The sequence below is a fragment of the Salvelinus alpinus genome, chromosome 33, assembly GCF_045679555.1.
Source record: "Salvelinus alpinus chromosome 33, SLU_Salpinus.1, whole genome shotgun sequence".
Taxonomy (NCBI): domain Eukaryota; kingdom Metazoa; phylum Chordata; class Actinopteri; order Salmoniformes; family Salmonidae; genus Salvelinus; species Salvelinus alpinus.
The window spans coordinates 5,895,930-5,909,007 of NC_092118.1; the positions used below are offsets into that span (position 1 = coordinate 5,895,930).

Genomic DNA, 13,078 nt, shown 5'->3' on the forward strand with positions numbered 1-13,078 from the left:
TTCTCCCAGTAACACCAAGTCAACCTCAGGCCTTCAGAGTGTTTATGTTACAACAACCTCTACGGGACCAGAGACCAAGAGGGTGTGGCTGTAGGGAACAGTTCCCATAGTAAAGTCCTTAGGAGAGGTAAACATGCTGACTGGAAGAGGGTTTCACCTCAACTTAACTAATGTGACATATACTATACACACAACCCTCCTGATTTGACCAGCAAGGTTAGCACCGAATATTCCTCTTTACTAGCCCATAAAAGTATGCTTTTTGATTTATAGCTGAAATCGTATATGATTTTATGTAACTGAATAGCCTATTAGGGAAGGATAACTTTCCATCATCAACCCTCCCTTTAAACTAGGCTTAAGTCCATTATCACTAATTTAATTTAGTTCAACAATATCAAATCATCAACTCTGCACTAATGCGGATTGAACTGGGATGATCCATTTACATTGAGAGTGCTCTTGTTCAGGGAAAAACTGGGCACATTTGCAGATGAGTTACAATGAGCGGTGTTTTGAGGATTAAATAGTAAAACGCAAGACCTCAGCAGTTCCCTGTGAGGCCCTTCAAGTCAGTCAATCATTGTCCAGTGGTAGTGGAAAAGGCTGTGGCATACATGCACTCCAAGGTCAACTGACAGTCAAACCGAGCTTAAACATGGGAGCTCTGCTATTGTAAAACTATTATGGTCAACCTTGAGCATATTTCCTCATTGAGCTGCCGTGAGTAAATGAATGTGTTATCAACTCCTCTGTACTACCCTAAAAAAAGTAAGAGATAAGAATAACAAATCATTAAAGAGCAGCAGTAAATAACAATAGCGGGGCTATATACAGGGGGTACCGGTACAGAGTCAATGTGTCAATGTGCTGGGGACACCGGTGTCGAGGTAATTATGTACATGTAGGTAGCAGCAGTGTAGGGTAGCCATTTGTGGGTAGCCATTTGATTAGCTGTTCAGGAATCTTATGGCTTGGGGGTAGAAGCTGTTCAGAAGCCTCTTGGACATAGACTTGGCCCTCCGGTACAGCTTGCCGTGCGGTAGCAGAGAGAACAGTCTATGACTAGGGTGGCTGGAGTCTTTGACAATTTTTAGGGCCTTCCTCTGACACCGCCTGGTATAGAGGTCCTGGATGGCAGGAAGCTTGGCCCCAGTGATGTACTGGGCTGTACGCACTACCCTCTGTAGTGCCTTGCAGTCGGAGGCCGAGCAGTTGCCATACCAGGCAGTGATGCAACCCGTCAGGATGCTCTCGATGGTGCAGCTGTAAAACCTTTTGAGGATCTGGGGACCCATGCCAAATCTTTTCAGTCCCCTGAGGGGGAATAGGTTTTGTCGTGCCCTCTTCACGACTGTCTTGGTGTGCTTGGACCATGTTAGTTTGTTGGTGATTTGGACGCCAAGGAAATTGAAGTTAGGGCTGTGTGATATGGCCTAAAAGTAACATCTACATTTTTTTCAGAGGTTTGAACGATTCATGATATATATCTCGATTTCTTGTTTTTCTCTAAACAAATTAAAAAAGGCCAAGACATTTTATTAAAATAAAAAAACATACAAGGCCTCAAGGCCTATTTGTGCAAAACAAATTAAGTCTATTCTATTGTTTAGGAATGTTTGACCAATAGCTGTTTGAATATGTAATTTATATAATAATTTTGATTGAAAATTTGTTAATTTGTTATAATTAAAACAGCCTGTGGATATTTGCTATTGGATTGTCAGAATGACACAACTACTAACACAGCCTACAGCTGGTCTGAACATTACTTTTTGAATGCACTTGAATTATCTAATGTCACACTTACCGATGGCGAGGTGAAGACAGTGCCCAAAGCACTGCAGGCGGGTCCAGTTGTTCAAGACCAATGCTTTTATCATGTTACTCCTGCTGTCAGTTGTCATGCACACCTGTCGGTCTTCGCTCATCTTCCACGATGCCAGAGAGGCTTTGAGACCCTGGGCTATTACTTCACCCGTATGCTCATCGGGGAAGTAAGACGTCTGGAGGCAGACATTTAGCAATTTACAGTCTTCATTTATGTAGTGGACTGTCAAACTTAGGTATGGCTCTGACGTTCTGCTTGACCATAGATTGGCTGTGGTGGAAAAATATGACACACTAGCCAGCTTCTCTGCTACTCTTTCGCGGGTAGCAGTGTATAATCGCGGCAGGGCTTCTTCCGTGAAATACTTGCGGCTTGGCCACTGATATTTGTGGTCAACTGTACCTAGCAGCTTTATAAAGCCTGGCTTTTCTACTGTAAAAAAATAGGACCATATCTTTCGCTATGTAATAGGTCACTGCGTCCGTTACCTCTTTCCACCTCAAACTTTTCTTGTCGCACAAGCACTTCCGGGTTGGAGCGAGCGGTCGCATTCGCACTTCGCTCCGCAGGTAGTATAACTTTTCATTACATTTCATTACATTTCATTATAGTACAACGGTTTGATTTGTCTAATCTTAGCAATTTCTTCTTAGCTAGCTACATAGCCGTCTTTGTATCAAAGATACTTGCGTAATTATCGTATTTCGTCGTCCTAACGTAGTCTACACTGCTATCTGCCCAGCAGCTAGCCAGCTAGCCAGCTAGCAAACGTCCACCGTCTACCGAATAGCAGCACTGTAGAAACTATTACACTCAACGGAACGACTTGATTAGTGTAGTGTTAGCTAGCTACATAGTTGTCTTTGCTGTCTTCGTATCCAAGATAATTGGGTAGTTTAGAGTGTGTAGTTTTAGAGTGATTATCTTAATTTACCGAGGTTAGCTAGCCAGCTATTTGTCGTCCTTAACGTAGGAAACACTGCTAGCTAGCCAACAGCTAGCCAACGTCTACCGAATAGAACTTCCGCACTCAACAACCCGGTCGCATTCCGCTTCGCTCCACAGGTAGTATCACATTTTCATTTCATTTCATTACAGTACAACGGTTTGATTTGTTTGATCGTAGCTAGCTACATAGCTAGCTACATAGCCGTCTTTGTATCAAAGATAATTGTGTAGTCTAGAGCGATTTTCTAGGTTAGCTAGCCAGCTATTGTCGTTCTTTTAACGCAACGTAACGTAATCAACACTGCTAGCTAGCCAGCTAGCCACCGAATAGCAGCACTGTAGCAGCACTGTAGAAACTATTACACTCAACGGAACGACTTGATTAGTGTAGTGTCAACAACGCAGCCACTGCCAGCTAGCCTACAAAGTCAACAACGCAGCCACTGCCAGCTAGCCTACTTCAGCAGTACTGTATCATTTTAATCATTTTAGTCAATAAGATTCTTGCTACGTAAGCTTAACTTTCTGAACATTCGAGACGTGTAGTCCACTTGTCATTCCAATCTCCTTTGCATTAGCGTAGCCTCTTCTGTAGCCTGTCAACTATGTGTCTGTCTATCCCTGTTCTCTCCTCTCTGCACAGACCATACAAACGCTTCACACCGCGTGGCCGCGGCCACCCTAATCTGGTGGTCCCAGCGCGCACGACCCACGTGGAGTTCCAGGTCTCCGGTAGCCTCTGGAACTGCCGATCTGCGGCCAACAAGGCAGAGTTCATCTCAGCCTATGCCTCCCTCCAGTCCCTCGACTTCTTGGCACTGACGGAAACATGGATCACCACAGATAACACTGCTACTCCTACTGCTCTCTCTTCGTCCGCCCACGTGTTCTCGCACACCCCGAGAGCAGCTGGTCAGCGGGGTGGTGGCACCGGGATCCTCATCTCTCCCAAGTGGTCATTCTCTCTTTCTCCCCTTACCCATCTGTCTATCGCCTCCTTTGAATTCCATGCTGTCACAGTTACCAGCCCTTTCAAGCTTAACATCCTTATCATTTATCGCCCTCCAGGTTCCATCGGAGAGTTCATCAATGAGCTTGATGCCTTGATAAGCTCCTTTCCTGAGGACGGCTCACCTCTCACAGTTCTGGGCGACTTTAACCTCCCCACGTCTACCTTTGACTCATTCCTCTCTGCCTCCTTCTTTCCACTCCTCTCCTCTTTTGACCTCACCCTCTCACCTTCCCCCCCTACTCACAAGGCAGGCAATACGCTTGACCTCATCTTTACTAGATGCTGTTCTTCCACTAACCTCATTGCAACTCCCCTCCAAGTCTCCGACCACTACCTTGTATCCTTTTCCCTCTCGCTCTCATCCAACACTTCCCACACTGCCCCTACTCGGATGGTATCGCGCCGTCCCAACCTTCGCTCTCTCTCCCCCGCTACTCTCTCCTCTTCCATCCTATCATCTCTTCCCTCTGCTCAAACCTTCTCCAACCTATCTCCTGATTCTGCCTCCTCAACCCTCCTCTCCTCCCTTTCTGCATCCTTTGACTCTCTATGTCCCCTATCCTCCAGGCCGGCTCGGTCCTCCCCTCCCGCTCCGTGACTCGACGACTCATTGCGAGCTCACAGAACAGGGCTCCGGGCAGCCGAGCGGAAATGGAGGAAAACTCGCCTCCCTGCGGACCTGGCATCCTTTCACTCCCTCCTCTCTACATTTTCCTCTTCTGTCTCTGCTGCTAAAGCCACTTTCTACCACTCTAAATTCCAAGCATCTGCCTCTAACCCTAGGAAGCTCTTTGCCACCTTCTCCTCCCTCCTGAATCCTCCTCCCCCTCCCCTCCTCCCTCTCTGCAGATGACTTCGTCAACCATTTTGAAAAGAAGGTCGACGACATCCGATCCTCGTTTGCTAAGTCAAACGACACCGCTGGTTCTGCTCACACTGCCCTACCCTGTGCTCTGACCTCTTTCTCCCCTCTCTCTCCAGATGAAATCTCGCGTCTTGTGACGGCCGGCCGCCCAACAACCTGCCCGCTTGACCCTATCCCCTCCTCTCTTCTCCAGACCATTTCCGGAGACCTTCTCCCTTACCTCACCTCGCTCATCAACTCATCCCTGACCGCTGGCTACGTCCCTTCCGTCTTCAAGAGAGCGAGAGTTGCACCCCTTCTGAAAAAACCTACACTCGATCCCTCCGATGTCAACAACTACAGACCAGTATCCCTTCTTTCTTTTCTCTCCAAAACTCTTGAACGTGCCGTCCTTGGCCAGCTCTCCTGCTATCTCTCTCAAATCAGTCAGGTTTCAAGACTAGTCATTCAACTGAGACTGCTCTTCTCTGTATCACGGAGGCGCTCCGCACTGCTAAAGCTAACTCTCTCTCCTCTGCTCTCATCCTTCTAGACCTATCGGCTGCCTTCGATACTGTGAACCATCAGATCCTCCTCTCCACCCTCTCCGAGTTGGGCATCTCCGGCGCGGCCCACGCTTGGATTGCGTCCTACCTGACAGGTCGCTCCTACCAGGTGGCGTGGCGAGAATCTGTCTCCTCACCACGTGCTCTCACCACTGGTGTCCCCCAGGGCTCTGTTCTAGGCCCTCTCCTATTCTCGCTATACACCAAGTCACTTGGCTCTGTCATAACCTCACATGGTCTCTCCTATCATTGCTATGCAGACGACACACAATTAATCTTCTCCTTTCCCCCTTCTGATGACCAGGTGGCGAATCGCATCTCTGCATGTCTGGCAGACATATCAGTGTGGATGACGGATCACCACCTCAAGCTGAACCTCGGCAAGACGGAGCTGCTCTTCCTCCCGGGGAAGGACTGCCCGTTCCATGATCTCGCCATCACGGTTGACAACTCCATTGTGTCATCCTCCCAGAGCGCTAAGAACCTTGGCGTGATCCTGGACAACACCCAGTCGTTCTCAACTAACATCAAGGCGGTGGCCCGTTCCTGTAGGTTCATGCTCTACAACATCCGCAGAGTACGACCCTGCCTCACACAGGAAGCGGCGCAGGTCCTAATCCAGGCACTTGTCATCTCCCGTCTGGATTACTGCAACTCGCTGTTGGCTGGGCTCCCTGCCTGTGCCATTAAACCCCTACAACTCACCCAGAACGCCGCAGCCCGTCTGGTGTTCAACCTTCCCAAGTTCTCTCACGTCACCCCGCTCCTCCGCTCTCTCCACTGGCTTCCAGTTGAAGCTCGCATCCGCTACAAGACCATGGTGCTTGCCTACGGAGCTGTGAGGGGAACGGCACCTCAGTACCTCCAGGCTCTGATCAGGCCCTACACCCAAACAAGGGCACTGCGTTCATCCACCTCTGGCCTGCTCGCCTCCCTACCACTGAGGAAGTACAGTTCCCGCTCAGCCCAGTCAAAACTGTTCGCTGCTCTGGCCCCCCAATGGTGGAACAAACTCCCTCACGACGCCAGGACAGCGGAGTCAATCACCACCTTCCGGAGACACCTGAAACCCCACCTCTTTAAGGAATACCTAGGATAGGATAAAGTAATCCTTCTGACCCCCCCCCCCCTTAAAAGATTTAGATGCACTGTTGTAAAGTGGCTGTTCCACTGGATGTCATAAGGTGAATGCACCAATTTGTAAGACGCTCTGGATAAGAGCGTCTGCTAAATGACTTAAATGTAAATGTAAATATGGGATTACGTTTGAAAAAGATGCGGCTATGGTAGTTTGTCTTTTAGCAGACGTTTTGGGAATCGGGCGACTGGAATTGGCATTGCGTAGTCTCACGCGTTCCTCCCATTCCACTGTGTGTTTCAGTTGCAGGTGATGGGAGAGGTTGGTTGTGCTGCTGCTTTTCGTTGCAATTGTCTTTCGACACATTTTGCGCAGGACATTTGTTTGCTTAACATAAGACCTCTTAAACCCAAACCACTTCCATATTACTGAAAAAAATTGCCCTTTTTGGGGATGATTTCATCCTCACGAGAGGCTGAGCTGGCTTCCTCACTTTCCATTTTGGTGGAATTCTTACCGGCGCTACACTTCTCCGGCGTGGTTACAATTTGTGACAGCCTGTCTAGGGTTGTGATTGGTGGATAACCTCTGTGCACCTGTTGTCACGTAATTGGGACATGACTCGACAATGGGCTGACAGAGAAGAGACAGTGAGATGCTGCATTTGTAGAACGTTAAAACATTATAACAGAACCTCGATTCTTTGCGATATACATTTTCCATATCCCGCTAAAACATAAACTCGAATATATCAAAAAAACACTTGATATATCGCCCAACTTGAAGCTCTCAACCTGCTCCACTACAGCCCCGTCGCTAAGAATGGGGGCCTGCTCAGTCCTCCTTTTCCTGTAGTCCACAATCATCTCCTTTGTCTTGATCACGTTGAGGGAGAGGTTGTTGTCCTTGCACCACACGGTCAGGTCTCTGACCTCCTCCCTATAGGCTGTCTCATCGTTGTCGGTGATCAGGCCTACCACAGCTGTGTCATCAGCAAACTTAATGATGGTGTTGGAGTCATGCCTGGCCGTGCAGTCATGAGTGAACAGGGACTGAGCACGCACCCCTGAGGGGCCCCCATGTTGAGGATCAGCGGGGCGGATGTGTTGTTACCTACCCATACCACCTGGGGGCAGCCCGTCAGGAAGTCCAGGATCCAGTTGCAGAGGGAGGTGTTTAGTCCCAGGGTCCTTAGCTTAGTGATGAGCTTTGAGGGCACTATGGTGTTGAATGCTGAGTTGTAGTCAATGAATAGCATTCTCACATAGGTGTTCCTTTTGTCCAGGTGGGAAAGGGCAGTGTGGAGTGCAATAGAGATTGCATCATCTGTGGATCTGTTGGTGCGGTATGCAAATTGGAGTGGGTCTAGGGTTTCTGGGATAATGGTGTTGATGTGAGCCATGACCAGCCTTTCAAAGCATTTCATGGCTACAGACTAGAGGTCGACCGATTAATCGGAATGGCCGATTAATTAGTGCCGATTTCAAGTTTTCATAACAATCGGTAACTGCCATTTTTGGACACTGATCACGGCCGATTACATTGCACTCCACGTGGAGACTGCTTGGCAGGCTGACTACCTGTTATGCGAGTGCAGCAAGGAGCCAAGGTAAGGTGCTAGCTAGCATTAAACGTATCTTATAAAAACAATCAATCTTAACATAATCACTAGTTACCTACACATGGTTGATGATATTACTAGTTTATCGGAAATCTGTATTTTTGGACACCGATTTGTCCGATTATTTTTATTTTTTTACACCTTTATTTATCCTTTATTTAACTAGGCAAGTCAGTTAAGAACACATTCTTATTTTCAATGACGGCCTAGGAACGGTGGGTTAACTGCCTTGTTCAGGGGCAGAATGACAGATTTTTACCTTGTCAGCTCGGGGATTCAATCTTGCAACCTTACAGTTAACTAGTCCAACACTCTAACCACCTGATTACATTGCACTCCACGAGGATACTGCCTGTTACGCGAATGCAGTAAGAAGACAAGGTAAGTTGCTAGCTAGCATTAAACTTATTTTATAAAAAAACAATCAATCAATCATAATCACTAGTTAACTACACATGGTTGATGATATTACTAGTTTATCTAGCGTGACCTGCGTTGCATATAATCGATGCGGTGCGTATTCGCGAAAAAGGACTGTCTTGCTCCAATATGTATCTAACCATAAACGTCAATGCCTTTCTTAAAATCAATACACAAGTATATATTTTTTTAAACCTGCATATTTAGTTAATATTGCCCGCTAACCTGGCTCGTTGCAAACTCGGTGAAGACTATTTCTTCCTAACAAAGACAGCCAACTTCGCCAAACGGGGGATGATTTAACAAAAGCGCATTTGCGAAAAAAGCACAATCGTTGCACGACTGTACCTAACCATAAACATCAATGCCTTTCTTAAAATCAATACACAGAAGTATATATTTTTAAACCTGCATATTTTGCAAAAAGAAATCCAGGTTAGCAGGCAATATTAACCAAGTGAAATTGTGTCACTTCTCTTGCGTTCATTGCACGCAGAGTCAGTGTATATGCAACAGTTTGGGCCGCCTAATTTGCCAGAATTTTACGTAATTATGACATAACATTGAAGGTTGTGCAATGTAACAGGAATATTTAGACTTATGGATGCCACCCGCTAGATAAAATACGGAACGGTTCCGTATTTCACTGAAAGAATAAACGTCTTGTTTTCGAGATGATAGTTTCCGGATTCGACCATATTAATGACCTAAGGCTCGTATTTCTGTGTGTTATTATGTCATAATTAAGTCTATGATTTGATAGAGCAGTCTGACTGAGCGATGGTAGGCACCAGCAGGCTCGTAAGCATTCATTCAAACAGCACTTTCGTGCGCTTCAAGCATTGAGCTGTTTATGACTTCAAGCCTATCAACTCCCGAGATTAGGCTGGTGTAACCGATGTGAAATGGCTAGCTAGTTAGCGGGGTGCGCGCTAATAGCACTTCAATCAGTGACGTAACTCGCTCTGAGACCTTGAAGTAGTTGTTCCCTTTGCTCTGCAAGGGCTGCGGCTTTTGTGGAGCGATGGGTAGCAATGCTTCGAGGGTGGCTGTTGTCGATGTGTTTGTTCCTTGTTCAAGCCCAGGTAGGGGCGAGGAGAGGGACGGAAGCTATACTGTTACACTGGCAATACTAAAGTGCCTATAAGAACATCCAATAGTCAAAGGTATATGAAATACAAATGGTATAGAGAGAAATAGTCCTATAATAACTACAACCTAAAACTTCTTACCTGGGAATATTGAAGACTCATGTTAAAAGAAACCCCCAGCTTTCATATGTTCTCATGTTCTGCGCAAGGAACTTAAACGTTAGCTTTTTTACATGGCACATATATATTGCACGACTGATCACACAGTCGTCCGGAACAGCTGGTACTCTCACGCATGTTTCAGTATTACTTGCCTCGAAACAAGCATAGAAGTTATTTAGCTCGTCTGGTAGGCAGCTCTCGGCTGCAAGAATAATAAAGTAATACAGTCACTAGGTCCATGAACCCAACAGGGCTTGGTTGGCAGACATGGTGAAGGTGAGATAATGACATTCAGATGTCCTGCCCAGCGCAGGTATTACATTAGACTGGCATGAATAGGAAAGACTGGAAAGACCTGTCGCATTCACACATGTAATTAATTTATTTATTTTACCTTTATTTATCAATGCAAGTCAGTTAAGAACAAATTGTTATTTACAATGATGGCCTAGGAACAGTGGGCTAACTGCCCTGTTCAGGGGCAGAACGACAGATTTTTACCTTGTCAGCTCAGGGATTCGATCTAGCAACCTTTCGGTTACTGGCCCAACACTCTAACCACTAGGCTACCTGCCGTAATGTCACTGAGAGTTGTGCTGTCTCCACTGCACATTTACATTTGCCCCGGGTAACGGTGGTGAAAGACATGACTTCCTGTATGACCTCAGTCTTTTGTTTGTTTTTATGTAACCAGCTTTCTCCAACTATGACATTGTAATTACATGCTTATTTTTGTCAGTATCATCTGACCGAGAAGTAAACATCCACCTGGGCACAGAGAGTTGCTCTCGGCACAGACTTTACACGCAGGCTACAGATGTCTTTCTCAAAGACATATATCTCCGGTGTGTGTGATTCTACAGGTACACCTCTCCCACTGTTCTCCTTGTCAGACTGGTACTGTGCCTTTTCCGGCTTTGAATCTGGTGAATCCTCTGAACATCAAAACCCATCGTACAATGAGTTCACTTAAAGAGTCTGTGTGTGTGTGTGTGTGTGTTGACCGCTGTACAGCACAACAGAAGCCAAATTACGTTCTATAACCGCTAATGAAGCAATATTCGAACATGGCATCTTCTGAGTAGGGGGCTCAGGTTGTTTCCCTTGGCACTGTATGCACTTAAATACTCCCTTGGTTCCACTGGTTTCCCCCCACTGTGCATACAGTGCTTCATCTGTAGGCTATGTGAGAGCACCATCTCTGAGCAGTTTGGCACCAATAGATGGGACAAAACTCTGGCTGAGACGTTTCCTCTGCAGCTGAATTATCATAGCTTTGGGAGGCATCATCTTCCTTTGTTGTTGTGTTTTCTCCCCCCTAGACATCTGGTTTTAGGTGTACTGGCTCAAACCCCACATTGAACTATTCTGTTTCCCCTTCCTGTAAACTGCTTAGATTTCATGAAAATAAACTGATTTCATGAAAATAAACAATAGTCATACAATTTTTATAACTGGTTGATATGGAACTATTTCTAGTAGAGGAATTTGTCATTATTTGGGCTACTTCCATTTCAATATTATGTACTGACTTCATGTACATATCTACCTCAAATACCTCGTACACTGACATGGTACTGTTAGTCCCTCTATATTGCGCCATTCTTGTGTATTTTATTTTTAAACTCTGCATTGTTGGGAAGGACTCGGCAGCAAGCGTTTCACCGTAAAGTCTTAAACCTGTTGTATTCGGCACGTGAGACAAATTTTGATTTGAAAACTTTTGAAAGTGTAGCATAGTGGACTGTGGGTGAGCCACATGCAAACTGGGTTACTATTATGTCACTGTGCCTAAAGAACCAGGCCATCTCTCAAAAACAGACAAGCACAGGCTACACGCATACAAATGCAAACACAAGGTTACAACGCACATCATTCAATTAAGTTTTTATATGCACTTTAACACTTCAGTCGCCTAGTCATGCAGTCTGTTGAATGGTTTGACTTAATTATTTAACTTACCACTTCAACGGCCTTTAATATGCCAAAGTGTGACTTCAGGTACTCAAAGTCACACCTAATGCCACCCAAAACATTCCTTGAGTGTACGGGCTCGGTGGTGGGCTGGTATGGGCTACTTGCTCCCGAGATCATGGAAGTGTTGGAGGCCTCGCCATGAAACCCCTCCGCCTCCTCACTGTTCCTCATGATTTCACTGTACGCTCCTACACGCACCGGAACTTTTAGTAGAGTAGCCCAGTGGATTACTCACGGTTGGGCTTTGAAAACAAAAAAAAACACTTTATGCAATACGCGAAAGGGAAAAAATAAAAACAGCTCACTTTTGATGCGTCGATCGCACAACCTACTTTGTTGTGGCGAACATTTTTTTAAAGGGGTAACAATGCTTATTCCGCGAATATTCCTCGTTGATCAAATGCTGCTTCCATAAAGAATGTGATACAAATTGCCTTACAGCTGCGCACTAGAGTAAGGGACGATTCTGGTTTGTTCTGCACGCACCGAAAACACCTATTCATGGAGTTGGAGAAACAGGCGAGCTACATTCCGCTCCTTTGTGATACTTATGTAAATAACAAAAATCCATCATGGCCAGAATAAACGAGACATGCCGTTTTTACCCCATGGCATTTGTAGCCAAAAGTTCTGAGCTGAAATACAAATTATGTTACGGTTGCTGTAAATGTAAAGTCTTCGCCCCAAAAAACGGCACATTCCTGTATGCACACGCTTTAAAACGTATTTAAATGCTTGAAGACGCCCATCGGATATAGTAACTTCTGGTAGTTTAGGGGCCGGGGGCAGTCTTTACTATCCCCGTTGATCTAATTGTAAATAGTGAAGAGCTTTCCCGATGTGTGCATCATCGTTCGCTGATAGATACTGCGTAGGTTTGCCCATGCCATGCAGGGCGCGGAGAGTGGTGGTCTATGATCGTGACGTGTACACAGGTGTACACTGATGACGCTTTGGCAGGTAGGCCCCATCATCTCTGTGGCTAGGCCTACGGTATAGTGTTTGCAATAGTACCCCGATTACTGTAACATATTACAGTATTATGTTCATCCACTATGCAGTTGTCGTTTGGAGTGGACAATAGATACCACTAGGCTACACATCTCCAAACAGGCCAATCAACATACATGAAACAGAACAGGCAAAAACAAATATGCTCCGACTTTTTAAAAAGGAATAAGTCATAAAATAACCACTGGCTACATTACTTACTCTGACCATCAGAGTAAGTCATATCTACTAAAAGTGATGACAGACATTTAAAAATAAAACAAATAACGACTGATCACTATCATCTGTTCAGCGCCGATGTAGGGCAAGAACAAAAGAATTGCACTTAAGTGTTCTACTGTCCTTGTGTCTGGAAAAACACCACACTGCCATCTCATGGTCAAGGTCAATTTGAAAACCTAAGTACTACAGAGTACTGACCCTGAAAATCACTTGTTAACATGGGCATGTTAGCAGGGTGATACTTTTACTGCACTTCCACTCCATTCACTTGTTACTCAGTCACAACCAGTAGGTT

The 13,078-nt window shown here is 45.7% G+C and overlaps 1 protein-coding gene across 1 annotated transcript in view; it reads right to left on the bottom strand.

Annotated features, from left to right (window-relative positions):
• Positions 1-12,441, bottom strand: part of LOC139563003 (CKLF-like MARVEL transmembrane domain-containing protein 4) — a 25,366-nt gene extending 12,925 nt beyond the window's left edge. Inside the window, exon 1 of the mRNA XM_071381232.1 lies at positions 11,536-12,441. Coding sequence (XP_071237333.1) covers positions 11,536-11,721 — 186 coding nt within the window. The 5' untranslated portion in view covers positions 11,722-12,441. The remainder of the gene's footprint in view (positions 1-11,535) is intronic.
• Positions 12,442-13,078: the final 637 nt, after the last annotated feature.